Raw genomic sequence first — 22,558 nt, forward strand, 5'->3', positions numbered from 1 at the left:
ATGTAAAGAACGCGAATCTGGCTAACTTTTATTCTACATGTAGAAAGAATATCCAATTAGCAATTTAGCATAACTAAATAATCGGATCTGAGTTCGGCAATAGTTTTTGGATCTAATTCCGATTAAACCATATCAGATTATTTTGGTAATGCCCAGATTCGAACCGAGTCCGACCCGTTTTCAGAAACCCGAAAAAAAACCGACAAAAAAGGAGTTAAATGCTGGAGAAACGTGTTGGGAGAATTTCATTTTTTTTATATAATTTTCTGAAAAAAACGAAAAAAATAAATTTTCCCGGAGATGCCTGGATTTAAGGGATAGGTTGGAGGCTGGAGGCTGGAGGTTGGAGGCAACCGCAACGCCGCTCCTTCCCGCCGGTTGGAAAACCCAAGAATCTCGCGCCCGCGGTTCCGGACGACTCCGACCGACAAACCGACGTGCTCCGAATTCCTCGCCCGACTAATCGGCGTGCCGGCGCCGCTCCAACCGATCTAAAACAACCGTTTCTCTCTCTCTCTCTCTCTCTCTCTCTCGGGATGGCGTGAGGAATCGACGGGGATGAAGGGTTCCGAGGACGAAACTTTAGATCGCCCGGAGGTTCGTGGAGATCGCGGCGACTCCGACGCCGACGCAGGATTCATCGATCTGGAAATGAAGAAGCTCGAAACCGGCGCGCGGAATAGGGACTGCTTGCATAATTTGGCGCGGAGTGGTTCAACGAGCAGCGACGGAGGCTCGGGAAGTGATGGAGTTAGGGTTTCGCGTTTTGCCGGAAATGGTGGAGGCGATCGGTTCTTGTACATGGAGCGGGAATCGGATGGGTCTGCGGCCGGAGATATCGGTGTTGCCACGGCGAAGGTCGAGGAGTTGCGGCCTGGATGTAGCGGCGAGGATTCCCCAGGTTCGTCTCTTTATTATCTTTGGATCTCTCGTGATTCTTTCCAAATTCTTCATGTTGAAGGGAAGAGATTGTACGATGGAATGATGAAGTTGAGGAATCGTTTTTGATAAGTGGTTTTCGTTTCTTTAATAGACAATCTGAATCAAATCTGTCTTTGAACACGCCGGTTTTGTTCATCGTCAAGAGTGCAGGAGTATCAGTGCTGGGAGTTTTGGGACAGCTGCAAGATTTTTTGGGCTTTTGGTTGTGCTTGAATTGCTAGTGACTAAGTTTTATGCGGACATCTTTTTCATTCTCACTTCGATTGTTTGGTTTATGTCCTCTAGATATGAAGAAGCTGTAAATGTTCCCATATGTGATACCATGAATTTGAAGAAGATTCATGCATACGAACAAAACATGAATACCGATTTTTGTGGGTCTTAACATGTTCACGTATGTGAACAAAACATGAATACCGATGTTTTTGGATGTTAACACGTATTTGATCATCACGTTGTAGGATTTTGTTTAATTTTTGCATTTAGTTCTTCTGTTCTATTAGCCCACAATATGGATTAATCTCTGGACGTGAAAAGTAAATAGATAAGTCCTAGTGTGCCTCATCATCAATCCTAGTACGTCGTAATTTTTAGACCATGCAAAGATCCAGTGTTGGAAATTGAGTACTGATTTTGGAGGGAGCACTTTCAAGGATATCAAAGGCATTCTCTTAATGAAATAAGCGGCAGTTAATACTGCATTACAAGAAAAAGACTACCGGTCTTTCATTCCCAAAACCCTCCAAAGAGCTACATATTTTTCCTCTCACCCGCTCATTATGCTTGAGACTGTATACAGGAGGTTGGGTTTATAGTGGCATGTTTATTTTGATAACACGAAGTATACTTTCTTTCACTGTTTTAGTGTAGTACCTTCAGAGTTACGCTATACTGAGTGTTCTTACTGTGGAAAAAAGGAAGAAATGATGCAAAATTCACCTTTACTTTTCACAAAGCAGACAGTAGTTGAGAGACATCCAGCTCATACCAACCAAGGTGAGACCCAAGCATCAGAATGTATGATCATGTAGATCTGTAGGGCTTCTCTGGTTGTTGGGTGGGAATGATATTTGCAACATTATACCACCTGGAATCACATTAACAAATATTGTTGACCTCAACAACAGAAAAATACTAAACTTGCATCCCATTTAAGGTGCTCCAATATATGATGCTAAGGGTATTGAGTATTGACTTGATGTAAGAAGAAAATCCTGATTTCTTCATAGAAATCTTGAGCCAAGCCAATGGTTAAAGAGCATCTAGGTGCTCACTTGGTCGACTAGTCGACTTAGGTGATGTCCAGGGTGTAGCCTAAGCTGGCTTAGCTCCCAGATATAGGCATTGGTATATTTGGCTTGGTGAGTGACTATGATCTCTTGTCTTGTTTTGCCTAGATGTTTTTTGCAGAAAATCCTCGAGTCATTATGGTATCTTTTGCTGCAATTAGGGGCATGATTCTAGGGGATAAAATCAGCCCTACCAACAGACTTTTGGACAATATACTGTTTTATAGTGCTCATACTGGATTCTTGAATTGCAAATAGTTACCAAAAGAATGACTTCTATGGTTGAAGTAATCACAAATAATTTATTAATGTACAGATTATTTGGTGTTACATTGTCATTGGTGCCTGTGATATATGCTACAATTAAGAATTTGCTGGGTTTCCTCTTTCTTGTTGTCCAACATTTAGATTGTATGTTTCATGTACTGTCGAAAAAGAATGACTTTTAATCTCAAGGAAACCATGAACTGTATATGCATTATGGTTATTTTTTTCTTTTCCATTTTGTATAGGCTAACTGGGGGAATGACCCCCCACCATGGATGGTATCTGATTTGGCCCCATAGGCATAATATCCATGGCCTACTGGATTCCTCTACTAACTTGTTAATAATTTTATTATATGCATGTTATTAATAAATATTTATAATGTACCACATTATTAGTTTGTGCATTGTGAAATAGATGAGATATGTAACTGTGTAAAGAATAGTGAACTTTACATTTACCTACCTCCTTTGTCTATATATGGACCCTAACTCTGTTATGTGAAAAATCAAAGTCTACCTGAGTTATTTGAAGAGAGGTGAAGAACTGGTCATTTACTCTTGTCAACTGCTGTATCATGCCCATGATTACCCCTGCCATTGTCTGAATTTTGATTTTCACGTTTGTCATTGTTAATGAGGAGGAGACGATATTTTTCTGGACCCTGTGCCATTGAAACAAGCTTTTGTTGGAAACTGGCCAATGAAAATTTCTTGAGGAGCATGTGCTTCCAAGTAGATGCCACTATTGAAGTATTTGTGTGGTAGATATTTTTCCCTGGATGTTTTGTTCTTAGGGGCTTCCTTACATAACTGGACAATACTTGTCTTTTCCGGATCATTTCAAGGAAGATACAGGGAATTCATCCTTCATGGTGTCTTCAGTTAATGTTGTAGTCTATTTGGTTGGTGAATGCACCAGGATGCTCCCATGCCTATCATCCAGCTGCTGCATATGCCCCATCAAGAAATATGTGGAAAAATAACTGCCTAATATATTAATCTGAGGCTCTCTTGATTGACTGCACCTAAGTTATGCTCTGTTTCTTATTGAGCTTTGATGTATTCTCCTATTTGATTCCCTGGTTTACAACATTTTTAGTGGCAGACATTTTCTCCTGTTATATAGAAATTCCAACATTGATCTTTTATGTTGAATCAGACATTATTTAGGGAATAAAGCTCCACCTTTCATTGTAACCCAAATTGCTGTATTTTTATAGTTGTTTTCTTTAGTGGTCAGAAGCACATTGAGTTAGCTGAAGTAACTTCCCCTGACTTTTTGCTTATTGAAAGCACTGAGGTATGAAATTTACGCTGCACAGTATATGTTATAAAATGCTGTACCATTTTAAGCAAAGTTCAATGATTGTTCTCCTTAGATTTTATTGCTTTTGCGGAGAACCAGAATGAACATTGTATTTCATTCTCAATGCCCTTCTTTTCCTTTTTTCTGCCCTCATCTTTAATGTATTGAATTTAAACAGAATCTTTGTGGCATAGCTTGAAATTTTGATGTGCAGATAATTCCTTGCACTGCTCATTTTAATTGTTGTGAATGATTTGATTTCAGGGATCACTGATAGGGGATTGCACAGAGCAAACACTATGCCTGGCGAGTCATTAATTGCTGATAAATCAGGGTTACCCATGGTGCAACCAAAATTAGCACGATCTAAATCTGAGAGGAGAAGACAAAGTAATATGCATTATGACCAGCCTGCACAGATTTTTGATAGAAAAAGTTCTGCTAGAAAGCAGGTAATGGACATGTTACCTTGGTTGTTCCATGCAACTTGGGTTATTGCTTGAAAACATTAATTTTGTTACTACTATTATTATTATTGTTTGTGTGTCTTAATATCTGTTATAATATGCTTGGGTCTATGAAGGTTGCCTATTCGGTTATGTCAGACATAGTGTAATATGTGATATTGAAAATAATGTTTAAAGCTGACTCTTGTGTTTGTTACTACTACTATTATTATTATTATTTGTGTCTTAATATTTGAAATAATATGCTTTGGCCTATGAAGGTTGCTTATTAGGTTATGTCAGTCCCAACGTCACTTTTGGGAGGCCCCCAATGTGGTACGAAACCCAAAAATATAAAAAACAAAAAATAAAAATAAAAATAAAAATAAAACAAAAATTACAATGCATATTCCAATTGGAATATGCGTAAAATGCTTATTTACAAGAATACCCTTGAGGGTATTTTAGGAAGATAAAATATATATATTTATATATATATATATATAAATAGAGATATGTATACATATATATATATGTATACGTATCTTTATATATATATATATATAAATATATATATATGTACATTTAAGGATCAACATATTTTAACAAGACATAGGGTAATATGTGATATTAAAAATAATGTTTAATGCTAACTCTTGTGTTCTTCCTAAGTTGTTTTCTTCCCTTGGATATGCATTAGTCTCTTTGGAGATGGTCTTGTGATCTTGTCCTTTCCCATGATCTCTTTTCAATCTTCTGGGCCAATGATAACCGAGTTTACTGAGTGAGTTGGTAATTGTGATTCACTATGTCATTCCTGTAGATCTCAAAATATCCTCAAACTTGGATATTTTGGACTTCTGCCTGTCTTCTATTTCTACGATTCTGTGAACTTTGTTTCACATTTTTTGTTTAGTTTAATGTAGTTGCTCTTCATTGTGCATTTTCATTTAAAATGCTTCAGTTGGCAGTATATGTTTCATCCTAAACAGCTGTCGGTTTTTGGTATCACAGATGTGGCTACCTTTTCCTATTTTATGTGTAACATGCTTATGTCCATGTTATCTGATCTGCAGCGTAAGATGTTGGACAGAATAGCTACTGTCAAAGATGATGGTACAGTCGAAGTTGAGGTTGAAGGACATGCTCTTAGTTGTGGACCTGAAGTTGATACTGAAATTGAAGATGAAGTTATGGAAGATTTTATAGATCCCGAAGATATTCCACCATTGCAGATTGTGATGCTTATTGTTGGTACCCGAGGAGATGTGCAGCCATTTATTGCAATTGGTAAAAGATTGCAGGTCATCAGCGTATACTTCCTGAATTTTTCTTGTTGGTCTACTGTTAGTATTTTTTCTACTGGCCAAGACATTTTTCTAATGATCATTAGATTTTATTACAAAAATAACTTCATTATTCATCATTATGAACATATTTATCTTCAGAAATCATTCCATGAACCAGAAGAATATCATTGAAGTGGAATTGAATTGCTCCATGGCCCCGTGATATAGACATGCACTCAAGAAAAATAAAGATGAAAAAATAGGGATAATGGAGAAATACCTAGGGAAAATTGAAAATAAAATGTTTTATTTTTAAAATGAAAGATGAATTAGATGCCACATCATGCTCCAGAAGTGATGATGTGCTGAAGAAAATGGAAGAAGAGTAGGTCAAATGGTCAAATATGGTGAAGTAATTATTTTTCATGTTATTTGTTCCTTTTTCAGTAATCATAAGCAAGGTTGTAAGTATCGTATCGTTACCTGTATCGGTTGGACCCAAAATAAGATACGTATCATATCCTAAAAAATCATGAATTTTTAATATTTTTTCTAAAAAATCCAAAAAAATCATGAATTTTTAATATTTTTTCTAAAAAATCATGAAAAATCATAAAAAAGTAATAAAAAATCATAACACATGAAACAATGATGAATTGCACAAAATACAACCATAAAATCACATGTGAAGCATTTATGTCTCTATGAGCTACATATGACATCATCAAACATCAACCATCTCACAAGAACAATGCAAAATATTAAATATCTTGCAATTAAGAACATGCCACAAGACTCATACTTTCATATTACATAAACAAAAATATTATGGCAATAGTTGCACTCGATTTTCACTCATTACTTGAGTGTCCCATTGCCATGATGGATCGTCCGATGTCATCTTTGTTGCAAGAGTATGAAACCTGATTTCTACCTTGATATAAATTCCTAATTTTCGTGGATCCAACTTTGCGGTAAGTTGGCAAAGGGTTGTAGGAGGGCAACACCCCTTGCCCGTAAGGTGAGGGTTCGGGGCGTGAGTCCTGAGGTAAATTGTTTTTGAAGGGTAGTTTTATAATTTTACTCATAATTAAAGAATTTTTACCTTGACACACTTTCTTGAGTAAAAAAATGATGGAAATGCACTCTTACTTGAGCAAACTGCAAAAGTCCTCTCTCGTGCGCATGGATCGACCCCTAAATCGCTCTCACGATTCCTAGGGTGAGTGAATACCCCTCTAATGGCCTCTATACAAATGAGGAAGTCAACTCTCAAGAGGTCTTTAAAACCCAAAATATAAAAAAATAAGTTTGAGCCTTTTTTAAAGTGCTCTGAAGGTGTATCATATGATACGATAGGATATAGGGTTGTATCATATGATACAGTACAATACTTACCACATTGATCATAAGTTGTTTAAGTCCCACTTTTTTAAGGTTCTAAATGTAAACACCTAAAATTCGAGGGAAAAGTCTGTCCTCTATAGTACTTGACCTGAATGAATTTTAGAGCAAGCGTCTGAAGCCCACAGGAAGAATGGCTGTTGCAGTACTAGATCAGCCAACTGAGTTCTTGACGAGACGCTTGCTTGGCTTGAATGCTTTGCTACCTGGTCTTCCCAGGATCAACAGAGTTGGTGCCTGCCTTCATTTTCCTTGCTGATTCTGGCTTTCTTGATTCCCTCCTGCCCTTTTTTTTGTTCCTTGTGCTATATTTGATCTTGAAGGATCAAGCGTGCTCCCATCAATCATATTTGTAAATAAAAGCATTCTTCATCGGTCATTTTGTGTTGCCAAGTTTCTGGTTATTTCCGTTAATGCATCTCGTGACCATCTGTGTGCCTGAACAATCAATATCACTTTCTTGTGTTATGCTATGCTATATGTCTTTGGAAGTTCTGTGGTTGTGGACTAATGCTCATGGAAGTTATTTTATCTAGCTACTCAATGGGTATGTTGCATCAAACTCTTAGTTCTAGCATATACTAAATCCTTTTCTTGTAGTAACTCTAGCTGTCAGGGTTTTAAAATCTTTGTCCTTTTGTATCTTTTTTCTTTTTTCTCCCTTTATTTTAATGTGTGTTAATGAACTCATGGTGTATTAGAAAGCCCTCTGTTGGAATAGTTGCGGATTGACTGCAGTCAGTTTGATAATGTTTGAGTGATTTTGATTCTTTGGTCTGAACCAAGGAATCCTAATTGCTCTCTCTCTCTCTTGTGCATGTGTTTGTGTGTTGCAATGCCACCTTATTTTGAGGTTATGGTTACCTAACTTAGTTTTATGGTGAGCGTGTTGACCTAGTATTAGATTTTAGATTTTAGATTTTAGATTTTAGTAAATTCATGTGGCATAAAATCAAGTATATTGGTTTCTAAATTTTTGTTTTTAAAAAACATTTTTATTTATTCTTTATAAACAAAAGTATGAAATATATCAAACAGGGCCAGTCTCTATGGAATTGTTGGTTTCTAGAACAGATAGTCTTGTTTTTTTCGTTCCATTCAGTATTCCTTTTTCTTTTTCTGTCTTCTTGATATTTGCATCTCTATATGGATCTCTGTTGATTCAAATCTAATGTGAAAAATAGGGTGTGGATTGTGATGTCATATGATGGATGATGTTGCTATCTTTTAAGTGTTGTGCTTTGGCTGACTTGACCTTTTCTGGATATAACTCAGGAGTATGGTCATCGTGTCCGATTAGCAACTCATTCAAATTTTGAGGATTTTGTATTGACTGCTGGGCTGGAGTTTTATCCCTTAGGTGGAGACCCCAAGGTTCTTGCTGGTTGTAAGTATTCTTGCTTTATGTTTCCATGCTCTGTTCATCTTCTATTTCTTTTACATGGATGTTCAGGGAGGCTTTCACATTTGTGCTGTGGCATCCTATGAGAACCACCCTAACTAGATCAAATGTATTGTTTATAAATCATAAATAATTGTACGGCCATCATCATGCTTTTCTGGTCCCAATAAACTAAAATTTTGTGTTTGTTTTCTCTAATAGACTTTTATGTTTTTTTTACCCTATTGATGTGAACAATATACATAATTTTTTCTGTCAAAAATTTCCCCTGCTAGTTCTTGATAGAGAATAACAAATTGCTGCAGAGAGCAAACCTCTGTTCTTTGAATTAGATGGTAGCCATTTTCTCAATTCTGGAGATCCTTTTGCTCATGATGCTACCTTGGCCATCTAAACAATATGGTTTTATCTTTTCAGAATACCCTTGACTATTGCATCATGAATGTCAAGTTTGCTGATTGCTCTTTTGATAAACTTTTTTCTTATAATACATTTATGGAATTGTTTATTTCAGTGTCACCAATATTGCCTATATTTTGAAAATATCATGATATTATTGGCAAATCCAGGTCAGCCGATAATATCATCAAAATATCATGATATTTTCAAAATATCGCAATATTATAGCGATATTTAAAAAAATCTTATTGCATGTATTTTAAGCCCAATTTTTGTATTTTTTCTTCTTTTTGTATTTTAAAATCTTTTCAAAGTTATTTCCTTATATATTTCCAAGAATACCTATTATTTTCTTATATTTCTTATTATTTTTTATATTTTTTGTATTTTTAAAACTCTCAAGATTTTCCCAAGATTTTCCAACTTTTGAAAATCTCTCCGATAAATACCTTGAACGATATAGGTGACTATGGTTTATTTCAAACAATTACATCTTTTTAACCCATCTGAGATAGGTTTATCGAATGTTTTCTCTTTATGATGGAGCATAACTTCTTTAAGTAAAACCTGTTATTACTGAGATATTATTTCAAAGTGAAAGCAGATTCGAGAATTCTGTGTTGCTCTGAATCTTGTTTTGTGCCATCAATATCCCTATAGTCTAACTAATTAGAATTTGAATTATTTGAAATTTTCACAGTGCATACAGTTTTGCATTCATGCCTTTAATTTTTTTTCAATAATGATCTTTTTTTTTGTGTAGACATGGTCAAGAATAAAGGGTTTTTGCCATCCGGGCCTTCGGAAATACCTATTCAACGAAAACAGATAAAGGAAATTATTAATTCTTTGCTCCCAGCATGTAGGGAACCATACGGAGAGTCTGGTATTGCTTTTAAAGCACAAGCAATAATTGCCAATCCTCCTGCATATGGTAAAATCTTTTTCCTTGTTCTGTTTGATTTGTTTTTTTTTCATTGTAAGTGCCCCTTTATGCTTGTCGGGTTTTTGATATATGATTATTATGTTCTTTATACATGTATCATGCACATCAAGGTACTTGTATAGTTTGGCTAGGTACCTCATATCTGGAAATAGAAACATTTTCTTTTCTTCATGGACTCTTTATGTCTGACCAATATAACTATCAGTCACAGATATAGGTGATATTTTTAAAAAAGTGTAAATATATCTGTAAATTCATAAAATAATATTTAAGGCAAAATATCATGATATTTTGAAAATATCAGAAATTTTTATGTCGTGATATTATGAGTTACCTTTTACTTTTTTACTTCTTTTCTATATCTTAACTGTGTTTTTCTTCTTTCTTTGATATCTTTTACTTTTTTCTTTCATTATATGTGTATTTTATTATCTTAATGTGTTTTTTAACTTTTTTTCTTACTTATTTATACTATTTTTATATTTTTAAATGTTTTTTAGGCACCGAGTTTTTCCCTAGATTGATCAACTAAACATATTATCGCGAGAAATTGCCTTGCCGAGATATAGCCGAGAGACATTTGTGACTATGATAACTATGTACCTAACTCCCAAAGCATTAGTGATCTTTATACAACAAAGTAACACTTGCAAAAATGTTACACCAGTGTGTGTAGCAGAACCTACAACTCATTGTCCACACAAAAGGTACACGTGTTATGTTGAAAATGGAGGTTGCTTTCAAGCACAGTAAGAGCTAAAGATCTCATCAGCCAACATCCAAGTTAGTGCCTTGCTCTTGTGTCTCCTCTGGTGGAAGTCCAAATCTCCTGCAGCAGATATTACCTTGACATTGAAACGAGTATCAATGCCGTACACGGGTGCGAAGTGTCAGACATGTCGAACTTATATATATATATATATATATATATATAGAGAGAGAGAGAGAGAGAGAGAGAGAGAGAGAGAGAGATCCTCATTTTGTAATAAAAAGGAGGGAAAAAGGAGAAAAAGGTGTGGAGAGAGATGATGATGATGATAAGAGAAAGAAAGGGAGGAGGATGATGAAGAAGTTATCTTGAACATGACAAAAAGAAAAGAAAGATATGTACCTTGTAAAATGTTTGAAGTTTAGATGGAAAATTCATAGGCTCTTTTAGAAAATGAAATATAAAAAGGCTCTTTAATGCTAGAGGTTGTGATTGTTAACATATAATCAATGATTTAGAAAACAATAGCTTATAAAATATCATATTTCTTTGTTTTTGAAGTGTCTTTACGTCATAGATGGAGTGTCCAACACTTGACACATGATGTTCATCATGTCCTATAATGTTGGACACTTTGAACTTCGAAAAAAGCCATGTTGAGAAGTAGGGCATGACTGGACATAGATACACAAGACCTCTGGAAGTGTTCCGGTGATATAGGGTGCAGTTATGTCCCCACTTAAAGTCTGAACATTCTGCTTCTGGTTTTCACAGCTTGATGTTCACTCCAAGCTTCTTATTATTGTGGTTATTTGCTTATCTTCACTTTACAGTTCCATCTTTTGGTGCCTTGCTTGTTTGCTTCTTTTTCCCCTCATTTCGCTTGCTTATCAAGTGACACTTGAACGTATTACACTGGGAAATTTCCTTCTTTTTTAAGCGATTTTTTTTTCTAATACACAAGTATTTATTTAGTCATCACTTTACATCTGGGTCTCAAATATGTGTTTGGATGTCCTTATGGATCATTGGTGCTTTCGCCGTACTTCAAGTAATGGGTTTATATGCCTTTTCATCAAGTTACATTGTTGGGATAAAGTTTATGGATTAACTTTTATCAAAAGACCAGTTCACGTTGAGCATCAATTAGAGGCACCTTGCCTTACAGTTTGGGTTAGTACCTTGTGTCAGTTGACCCAAAGATGCATACCTCTCTCTTGGTGGTCTTGTTTGAGCTATTTTGGACCATGACTTAGTGGCCCTTTGCTCATGATATTTGTTTCATTTCTAGCCTTCCATGCCATGGATTATGTGATCAAGGTTATTAGTTGTAGAGTGTACGAAATCTGGATCTCTTATCCAGAACTGTTTTTTATTTTTCAAGGTACACTTTGAAGTTTGAAATGATTGTTTTTCTGGTAATGTGGGTTATTTTTCAGGGCATATTCATGTGGCAGAAGCGCTAAAGGTGCCACTTCACATCTTCTTCACAATGCCTTGGACGTAAGTTATACTGCCTCATTATAAGCTTTTAGCTTCTATTTAAAACTGTATGCAAATGGGTACCCATGAGCTGTTGGGATGATTTTAATATGTTAAACAAAGACATTTCCCTGTCATGCAGATTATTCTACTTCAGGGCTGTGTTTGGTTCCATGGTTGGAGGAATAACTAGAGGGGCATTGGCATGTGTTCCACCAGTTTCCAGTGGTACATGGAAAGTGTGCATATTATCAACCAAGGCTCATCAATAAAGGGCACATGAAGTCTCCATGAAAGGGGTATCTCTTCTCCATGGGATCTTGAGTCTACTTGTGCACATAAAAAGGTAGCTGTGTGGAAATTTTGGATGCCCCTTTCAGGTGTCCTCCTACCCAACATGGATCCAAACAGAGGGAGGGAACTGGGGCTTTACTGACATCCCATCTGATGTCCGCAAACACCCCTTGAACCAGAAGCAGTCCAATAAGTTTAGAAGTCTGAGTAAAATCTATCAGGATTTCTGCTCAGCTTCTTTCTTATGGAATGCCAAACCTGACTTTGGCACTTTCTCTAACATAATCAAGCTGGTTGGAGGTTCTTAATGGGGATATTATTGTTTATCATAGGCCAACAAGTGAGTTTCCGCATCCACTTTCTCGCGTCAAACAAACGGCAGGATATAGAGTGAGTAACTTTTACTTTTTTTTCCTCCCATTTCTTATTTAAGTTTCAAAGTTTTCTCCTGCAATACTGATAACAGGTTTAATTTTGATTTCATTTTTTTTCTTTTCAGATGCAACTATTTAACACATGCTTTAGAATCCATTTTGCAGCTTTCATATCAAATTGTGGACTCATTAATTTGGCTGGGAATTCGAGACATGGTCAATGAATTTAGGAAGAAGAAACTCAAATTACGACCTGTCACATATCTGAGTGGTGCACAAGGATCTTCTTCTGATGTGCCTACTGGGTATATATGGAGTCCTCACCTTGTTCCTAAACCAAAAGGTTTAATGTCTACTTGGCATATTTTGGGTTAAAATCTATTTTTAATTCATACTTGATGATGATTCTTGCTAGTATTGATTCTATGCAATAATGAGTGGTTGAACTTATTATGCTTATATCACTTCCTCTGCTTCTTTTCTACTTTTGTTGAAGATGTACATGTGTATATATGCATTTGTATTCTTCCTTTTAGGGTTAGGGGCCATGCTGTTCTATGATTTTAAACAGAAGATTTAAAAATCCTAGGGATTTACAAATCCAGTGTTTACTGACTACTACCTTTCACTAAAATCAGAACTATTAAAAAAAGTTTTGGATTCTCATAATCCCAAACTTACGTGCAAAGGCGGGATTCTTGAAATCCCCACTGTTAAAAAGGGATTGTGGACCATAGGAGAACACGAAGATGAGTATTAGTAGCGATAGGACCTGTGGATATAGATGCCATCAATTTTTTAAAATGACAATTAAGGCGACATATTGCAAAACCAGATTAGTGCTCTTTTCAGATTAAATTTAAAGTTAAAACCAGATGATAAATTAAATTTAATGTTTTTTTTAATGTTAAAACCAAATGTGCTATGCAGGATGCTTTAATATGATATAAATTGCATGAAAGTGGCAAATTGATAATGTTAACAATGGTAATTGCTGATGTTAAACAAAAAAGTAAAAATGAAAACCTTGCAATTATGTGTTAAATCCTGCCAGATCCGATCAGATTTGGTTCAGTGTTAGTCCATCAGACTGAATAGGTTAAAGAAATCAGATCCTTTTCCAATCAGATCTGATGATTTGGTGCACGAAGAAGAAGGCTTGATGAAGAAAGATAAAATGAAGAGAGGAAGAATGCTGCTAAATGATGCCTGAGAAGCTCTGATGATTCAGCTCAAGAGAAGAATGGGATAATGAATAAAGAAGAAAATCAGGAAAGGAAGGGAAGAAGACCTGCCATCTCTCATAGGGCTCTCCTTCCTCAGAAAATGAGCAGAAAATTGGAGATCTAAAGACATTTTCTTTGCATACTCATCATCCGATGTTTGTATCGCCTGCATATTAAAGTGATCGTTTTTTGGCGAAGTGCTTCACTTCGCAAGGGATTCAAACACCCTTAATGATACTCTTTTTCAAAAACAAACGTCTTAGTGATGTTCTTTTATGCCATTATGTCATAAGGTGTTCTGTTCTTATTTTGCATGTGTACATTTGATACTTACGATTCTGTCTGCATTATTTATTTAATTATTTTCTTTATTCATTGAACATATTTGCATACTACATTTATTTGTACAGCTTAACCAACATGTTGTGTCTTGATTTGTATACCTCCCGTATGTGATGATGTCATGTTAAAAGACACTAATGCTCTTTCTCTCTCTCATTCTATCATTTTGCAGAATGGGGGCCAAACGTTGATGTGGTTGGATTTTGCTTTCTTGACCTTGCTACAAATTATAAGCCTCCAGACTCACTGGTAGAGTTTTTAAAGGACGAGAGAAAGCCCATCTATATTGGATTTGGTAGCCTTGTGCGTTCCTTGTCTATTCTTTTCTTCTAGTTGCATTGTTTGCTTTTTTGGGAAGTAATGTAAGAGCCCCTCAACTTTCTTTTGTTAAGTTATGGAAAAAAACTCTTTGTTTAAAGTTTCTACCTTCCTAGCTCATATGGCTATATTGTTTTGGATCCAAGCAGGGTCAGGAGCAGCTCTTACCCCACTTGTTCCACAAATTTTGCCTGTTTGTTGGTCCTTGATTTTGAGTCAGCACTATTTTACAACCCCCAAGACACTAAAAGATAGGCAAAGTTCCAGTTTATTTCAATTTATCCCTAAGGATGTCATATAAGTAGAAATTCTGTAGTTTTAAAATTAACTGATAATGATCTGTGTTCTTTTTTTTTTTTTGGCTCATTCAGCTTCTTAGTTTAGATAAGAATTACTAATCCTCTTTCCTTCCAAAGTTGTGTGTGTGTGTGTGTGTTATCTTGTAACTTGTATTAACTACAAGAATTTGACATGCTTGATTTCATTTAGTTGGACTTGAGGTACATCCTAAGACCTAGACCTAATGTCATTATGTGTGCATGCTTGCACTCCTGGGTGGGTGGGGGGTTGCAAACCCATTGGATTGAGTGAGGGTGGAGGATGGTGGATCTGACTTTCAATGAGTGGGTTCTGTTCCAGAACCAGATCCGATTCAGAACACATGGTAGAATTCTGGATCCTGATATGATCTCACCTTGTTAAGATATACAGTTAAAATATACATATACATATATGTATATGTATATACATATACGTATATGTGTATATACTTTACTGTAAACCGAAATACCCATCAGGGGTATTTCATGGGTATTTCGGTCCTTTTACTCCATAGGCATCAGCCCACTTTATTTCTTTTTTACTTTTGTCTTTTGCACTTTATTTGTTCAGCCCACTTTATTTATTTTTTACTTTTGTCTTTTTGCACTTTATTTTTTTTGTCCTTTTCACCTTTGCTTTTGTACTTGTGTAATTGGGACAACTCCATGTAGCTGTTGGGTGCAGCCCCAGCAACCATATGGGCCTGCCCCCATGTGCCTCTCTTGTATTATAAATATGCCCTCTTAGGCATTGTAAAGTGTATCTCTCTTTTGAGTATCCTTATGCAATAACATTTGTTAGACCCTTGTGTGAGTGGTTTCTTTGATTCAGTCAAGTATTCTACTTGATTGAAAGTGAGTTCTTGCATGTGTATCGGATTCAATCAACTTCATTACATGGTATAAGAGCTTTGGTGATCCAAAGGCATTTTTCTAGAAGAAAGATTGTGTTGATTTCAAAAGGAGGATCGTGGGTTTAGCGGATACAACAAAACAAAGATTATTGCATCGAAAAGTGTGCCGTTTCTCAAAAAAGTCTTGTATCTCTTTCTTTCTCTCTTCTTTCCTTTCACTTCACATTGTAAAGAAATGGAGAATGAGAGAGAAGTTATAATCTCCATTCCCGTATGCCTAAATGATACAAACTATGTAATGTGGGCATCCTTAGTAAAACACAAGATATGAGAAAAGAGATTATGGGGGCTTGGTGGATGGTACCGAAAAAGAGCTCAAGCTCATTCTTACGAAAATTGAGAATGGGAAGGAGGTTGCTCTTCAAGGTGAGGAAATGGGTAAAACCGTTTTCGATTATAAGAAAAAATGGAAAGAGTGGAGAATGGGTCATTCCAAAATAATTGGATGGCTCATTAATAATGTAGATATTCATAAATGCTCTAGCTTAGCAAAATTTGATTTTGCTAGCGATGCTTGAAAATATCTTAAGGACATTTATAATCTTAAAGATATTGCTCATATATGCAATGTCCAAAATAAAGTAAGAACCATGACTCAAGGAGAGATGAATATTAGAGAATATTACAATGTTCTTTCTCTCTTATGGGATGAATTGACTCTTCTTGAACCAAAATGACATTATCCTCAAAATGTAGAACTCCGTGAGAATTAAATTAAAACAGAGCATTTTTATCAATTTGTGAATGAGCTTAAGCCCAAATTTTAGGGAACTAAATCGGCTCTCCTTTATAGAGGAGGTGTGTCATCCATAGTCGAACTCTTGAAGAATTGACTATGGAAGAGAATAGATTGAAGAAACCATCCACTTTAAAGGATGAAGAAACCGTACTTGCTATGTCCAAGCCCGGTAATCATACTAGGACTTACAAGCCTCCTCACTTTGTGAAGAATGAGAATGAGAGAAATCTCAACAACTATGAAAGAAGCGATAAAAGATGAGATCATGAGTACAAAAAAGGTGGCAAAATCATATGCTATCATTGCTATGAACCGAAACACATCAAGCTTTTTTGTCCCAAAAGAAAAAAAGAAGATTATCGTGATGATAAGAGAGTTGCGTCGGTAGAAAGAAATGATGTAGACGACTTCAAATGCATTGACTCACTATCTTTAGCTTAATTAATGGAAGCACTACAACCAATGTTCAAAGGTCAAGCTTCTTCCTTCTCGGGGGCGGCTATATCCACAAGTGGTGACCCTGGTAAGACTTCTTGAATTTTAGATTCTGGTGCCTCGTTTCATATAACTCCAAATGAGTCAATATTATCCAAATGTCATTCTAACCCAAATAATTCTTATGTTTTAACCGCCGATGGAACATCTTTAAAAATCAAAAGTTTTGAAACTTTTAAAAAACAACCAAACTTCCACATACCAAGTATTAGAGTTGTGCCAAAACTAAATTTAAACCTTATATCAATTTCATAAATTACGGATTATAGTTACAAAGTTTTAGTTTCTTCTAATGATTGTTTAATATAGGATCTCCAGTCCGAGAAGCCGATTGGGCAAGGTCATAGAAGAGGAGATCTCTATGTAATGGACAATCTTGAGTTATCAAAACATTTTTTTTGTAATTTTGTGGAAAAGAAAGACATAGAAAATTGGCACAAAAGACTAGGACATCCTAGTGTGACCAAATTACATTTGTTTCCATTTCTTACTAGTTATAAAGAAAAGAAATTGGTTTGTGAAGATTGCATTCTTGGCAAAATGAAAGCTTTGCCCTTTGAACAAAGACATTTTATACCAAAAAATCCTTTTGAGTTAGTACATTCGGATATGTGGGGACTGACTCCTGTTATATCCAAAGGCGGGGTATCATACTATGTTGTGTTTGTAGATGACTATAATAGACATTCTTGGATCTTTTTTCTTAAGCAAAACTCAGAAGTATTTGAATGCTTTAAATTTTTTTATTTTTACGTAAAGACTCAATTCAAAACCAACATTCAAATTTTTAGGTCTGATTTCAGGGGGGAATTTGTATCAAAAGAATTCAAATTTTTTTTTACTTAAATGGGATTATTCATCAAAAATCTTGCCCATACATTCCTCAAAAAAACGGTCTTTCTGAAAGAAAGCATAAACATATTATTGAAACCACTAGAACACTTCTTATATCAACAAATGTTCCAAAAATATTTTGGTCCGAAGCCGCTCTTATGGCTATTTATTTAATAAATAGAATGCCTTAAAAAACTATTGAAAATATATCCCCTATTAAAAAATTGTTTAAAATCTCCCCCGATTATAAAAGGTTGAGAGTCTTTGGATGTAAATGTTTTGTTCTTACCCATAGAAATGATAAACTTTCCCCCAAAACAATTCCTTGTATCTTTCTAAGATATGCTGAAAATCAAAAGGAAATTATATGTTTAACAAAATGTTATATTTTTGAAAAAATGAAGACGGTTTTATCAAAGAAAAAATCCAAGAGAACTATGATTATTCGTTTCTTTTTTATCTTATCAATGAACATGATAGGTGTGGAAACATTCGTAATGAGCATGAGAGTGAAAATGAAGATGTTCATGATGTAAGTGAAAATGTTGACAATCTTGATGATATTGACCCCCTTCATACTACCATACAAACTAGTGTTGTGAAAAGCATTAAGGCGTAGCGAGGCGCTCCAAAATTTGAGGCGAGGCGTAAGCCTCGAGGCGTAAAGCGTAAGCCTCAAAGTATTTTTTAAAAAAAAACTTAAAAAAACTTAAAAAAACTTAAAAAAACTATCTAAAATTAGTAAGCATGAATTGCAACATAGAATATCAGTAAAGCGTACATCTGCGCATGAACTGCAGCATAGAATATCAGTAAGCATCCTTGTGGACAAAAAACAAACGAATTATTCTTTTCTAAAAAGAATCAAAACTGCCCTGGAACTTAACACATGGATCACTTTCTGTCAATGTGCTTAATACAGAAATTCAAAATTGTCATTAGGCTTAATACATCTATATCCTGTCATGGAACTTAACATAAATAAAATTCTGTCAATATCCTTAATACAAAAATTCATCAAAATCGAAAACATGCAATCAATCAAATAAATCTAAGTTGAAAAATGAAATCCTATGTAATCAATATAGAACAATTTGTTTGTTGGGACCCAAGAATGCCAAAAATAAGGATGCACGAGAACTGTTTGTTGAAGTGTGCTACTCTTGGTTCTTTCTTATACCAGGTCTTTCTGACCTAGTTTAAACAAATTGAAATATTATGAACTGTATTTTGCAGCTGCTGTTACTTCAGAAACAAGTCTGACACATTAGAGGAAGCTGAGAGAGCAATGCTGGAGACATATTGTGAGAGAGCAGATGTAAAAGATGGGCTGACAATTCTGGATATTGGGTGTGGCTGGGGATCTCTTTATATACATTACTCAGAAATACAATAATACCCATGTCACTAGAATTTGTAATTCTAAATTGATGCAGGCCTTCATTTGGTATGGTGTTACTGAAGCCAGGAAAGGCAGATAGTTGAATGAGCACTGGTCACCTCCCCAATAGACAGAGGTGGACTAGGCATCACCAGGTTAGATGTCTTGAACAGAGCCCTGCTGGCAGACTGGGGGTGGGTGTGATGCACTGGAGACAAGATCTGGCATTGGGTGGTTTCCAAACATGCCTTATTAAGTGCTGAGACTTCCCCTAGAGCTCGCATGTTTTCATGGTTGGTCTCTCTTGACAACCCAGTTTAACCTTAAAAAGAGAGATTCATGTGGCCAACAAATGCATTATGTGTGAACACGAGGAAGAAGACTATGCAAAGATCCTACCTTAACCAGCGTTTGGGGCTGTTGTTGTTGCGAGAAGGAGGTCGCCGACGACGATGGTCCTGCTGTCATGCACGAAAACGAGAGGGAGATGGGAGGTGAGAAAAAAAATAAAAAACACATAAAAGGGGTCGGTAGGGCTTTGTTTAAGCCCTATTTTTTTGGTTGAATGAGGGTTTTGACCCTCATTTGACCAAATAAATCGAGGCGTGTGCGCCTCAGTCCGAGGTGCGCCTCGCCTCAAGGCGTGCGCCTCAAGGACTATGAGGCGCATGCCTCAAGGGTATTGCGCCTTATGCATGTGCCTCAAGGCACAAAGCCCCTCGCCTTGAAGCGAGGCACACTTTTTGCGCCTTAAGGCGCGTTTTTAATAACACTGATACAAACATACACGCAGTGGACCGAAGATCACGCACCATGTGCTCTAGAAAGATACTCACAAAATCACAATACAAACTCTGCTAGTATTAGAAAATCAATAAGAATTTTCAAGGCCCCTAGTAGATTTGTATCATATGATTCCTTTGAACCAAGATACCCGGCATGTTTAATGGCTATACATTCATATTACTGAACCATCATCTTGTTATGAAGTAAAAAATCATCAGGAATGGATTAAAGTGATGAATGATGAATTAAAAACTTTAGAAAAGGCAAAAACTTGGAAAATCCAAACATTACCCAAAGGACGAAAAACTATAGGATGTAGATGAGTTTACAAAATTAAAACTAAATGGGATGGGACATTGGAAAGATATAAAGCTCGATTAGTAGCTAAGGGGTATAGTCAAGAATATGGAATTGATTATGATGAGTCCTTTGCCCCAGTTGCTCGAATGGCGACTGTTAGAACCCTTATATCTATAACATCAATTCAAAAATGACTTATCTTTCAAATGGATGTAAAAAATGCCTTTTTGAATGGTAATTTAGATGAAGAGGTCTACATGGATCCTCCACAAGATTTAAATTTAGCACATGAAAAAACTCTTAGGTTACAGAAAACCTTGTATGGATTAAAGCAAGCTCTCAAAGCTTGGTATGATAGATTTAGTAATCTAATGACTCAACTTCAGTTTAAATCTTGTTTTACTGACACTGTATTGTTTGTTAAGTCTTTTAATGCAGGGATGGTTATACTGTTACTCTACGTGAATGATATGATAATCATAGAAGGTGATAAGTAGAGAGTAAATCATATCAAAGATGTTCTTAAAGACAACTTTGATATGACAGATCTTGGTTTTTTAAGATATTTTCTTGGTATTGAAGTAACTTACTCACCTCGTGGTTATTTTTGTCACATACTCAGTATGCAACAGAGATTATTAAGAGATCAGGACTCTCATATGAGAAACAAGTTGACACTCCAGAGGTCATAAATGCAAAAATGAAGAAGGATGATGGAGAGCCTCTGCAAGATCCAACTCCATACAGACAAATGATTGGAGCTTTGTCTTATCTTTCTATTACTTGTCCTGATATTTCTCATGCTATTCATTTTGTCAGTCAATTTCAGCATGCTCCCACTACAATACATATGAGTGTTGTAATGAGAATTATTAGATATATTAAGAATTCTATAAGTCATGGACTGTTTTTGTCATCCTCTTCCTCATTAAAAGTCATTGCGTACTCAGACTCTTACTGGAGAGAGGATGTGAATGATAAACGCTCAACAACTCGTTTGTGTGTTTTTGTAGGTGACTCTCTAATCTCATGGCGATGTAAGAAGCAATAGAAGGTCTCTCTCCTCAACTGAAGCTGAGTATCGCGTCATGGCAACGACCACGTCAGAGTTAGAGTTAGTATGACTTCGACAATTACTGGAGGACTTGGGAATTCACATCAAAGAACCCTTCAAATTATGTTGTGATAACAAGAGCGCTGTGTATATTGCAAGCAATTATACATTCCATGAGAGGTCAAAACACATCGAAATGGATTGTCACTATGTTCGTGAAGAATTTTTGCGGAAGACTATCACATTACTTTATGTTCCATCAGAATATCAACTAGCGGATTTCTTCACCAAAGCGCTTCCATCACCCAGATTTCACTTCCTACTAGGCAAACTCTCGGTTGTTCCACCATGAGTTTGAGGGGTGGAGGGTGTTAAGATATACTGATAAAATATACATATACGTTTATATATATATATACATACATACATATACCTATATGTGTATATACTTTATTGTAAACTGAAATACCCATCAGGGGTATTTCGGTCCTTTTACTCCATAGGCATCAGCCCACTTTATTTCTTTTTTACTTGTCTTTTTGCACTTTATTTTTTTGTCCTTTTCACCTTTGCTTTTGTACTTGTGTGATTGGGACAGCTCCGTAGAGTTGTTGGAGCTGTGTGACCGTTGGGTGCAGCCCCAACAGCCATATGGGGCTGCCCCCATGTGCCACTTTTGTATTATAAATATGCCCTCTTAGGCATTGTAAAGTGTATCTCTCTTTTGAGTATCCTTATGCAATAACATTTGTTAGACCCTTGTGTGGGTGGTTTATTTGATTCAATCAAGTATTCTACTTGATTGAAAGTGAGTTTTTGCATGTGTATCGGATTCAATCCACTTCATTACACTCATCCTGTCTGACACTGCAGAAAATGGATCAGGTTTATTGATTTTTCCTGTGAAATGGATAAAATGGGCTGGATCAGACCTGGTTCTGAATCTATTTTTTATATGATTTCAATTGGGTTCCAACTATACCCAAGATTGTTTCAAATCCAACTTGTTTGTAAAGTGGACATTACTTTTATGAACTGTATCCATCCGATTTACCTTTGGTCGGTCAGAATCAGATAAAGGTCCGGCCCACTTGTGCCCATGTGTGTGTGTGTGAGTGTGCGCACGTGTGCATGCATCATGACTGTTTATTTTACAACACTCAGATCAACACCATGAAAAATTAATTCAGATCTGCAACATCCAAGGATTTTGTTAGTTAGACTCAGGTCGATAGACTTGCATAGCAGAGGAAGCTTACAAGCGAAACTTCAAAAGGAAGCTCACAAAAGATCTTTCG

General features: G+C 35.9%; 1 protein-coding gene across 3 annotated transcripts in view; it reads left to right on the forward strand.

The window, feature by feature from the left end:
• The first annotated feature begins 299 nt into the window (after positions 1–299).
• The window catches only part of LOC149845520 (sterol 3-beta-glucosyltransferase UGT80A2-like), a 37,747-nt gene continuing 15,488 nt past the window's right edge, over positions 300–22,558 (forward strand). For all 3 annotated transcript variants that reach the window (XM_089995809.1, XM_089995808.1, XM_089995810.1), the window contains exons 1-9: positions 300–901; positions 4,071–4,258; positions 5,329–5,556; positions 8,221–8,332; positions 9,510–9,680; positions 11,841–11,904; positions 12,510–12,567; positions 12,717–12,894; positions 14,292–14,422. In XM_089995809.1, the coding sequence (XP_089851935.1) occupies positions 559–901; positions 4,071–4,258; positions 5,329–5,556; positions 8,221–8,332; positions 9,510–9,680; positions 11,841–11,904; positions 12,510–12,567; positions 12,717–12,894; positions 14,292–14,422 (1,473 nt within the window). In that variant the 5' untranslated portion in view covers positions 300–558. The remainder of the gene's footprint in view (positions 902–4,070; positions 4,259–5,328; positions 5,557–8,220; positions 8,333–9,509; positions 9,681–11,840; positions 11,905–12,509; positions 12,568–12,716; positions 12,895–14,291; positions 14,423–22,558) is intronic.

This window comes from Nuphar pumila, chromosome 2, assembly GCF_984573655.1.
Source record: "Nuphar pumila chromosome 2, dmNupPumi1.hap1.1, whole genome shotgun sequence".
In the NCBI taxonomy this organism is placed as follows: Eukaryota; Viridiplantae; Streptophyta; class Magnoliopsida; order Nymphaeales; family Nymphaeaceae; genus Nuphar; species Nuphar pumila.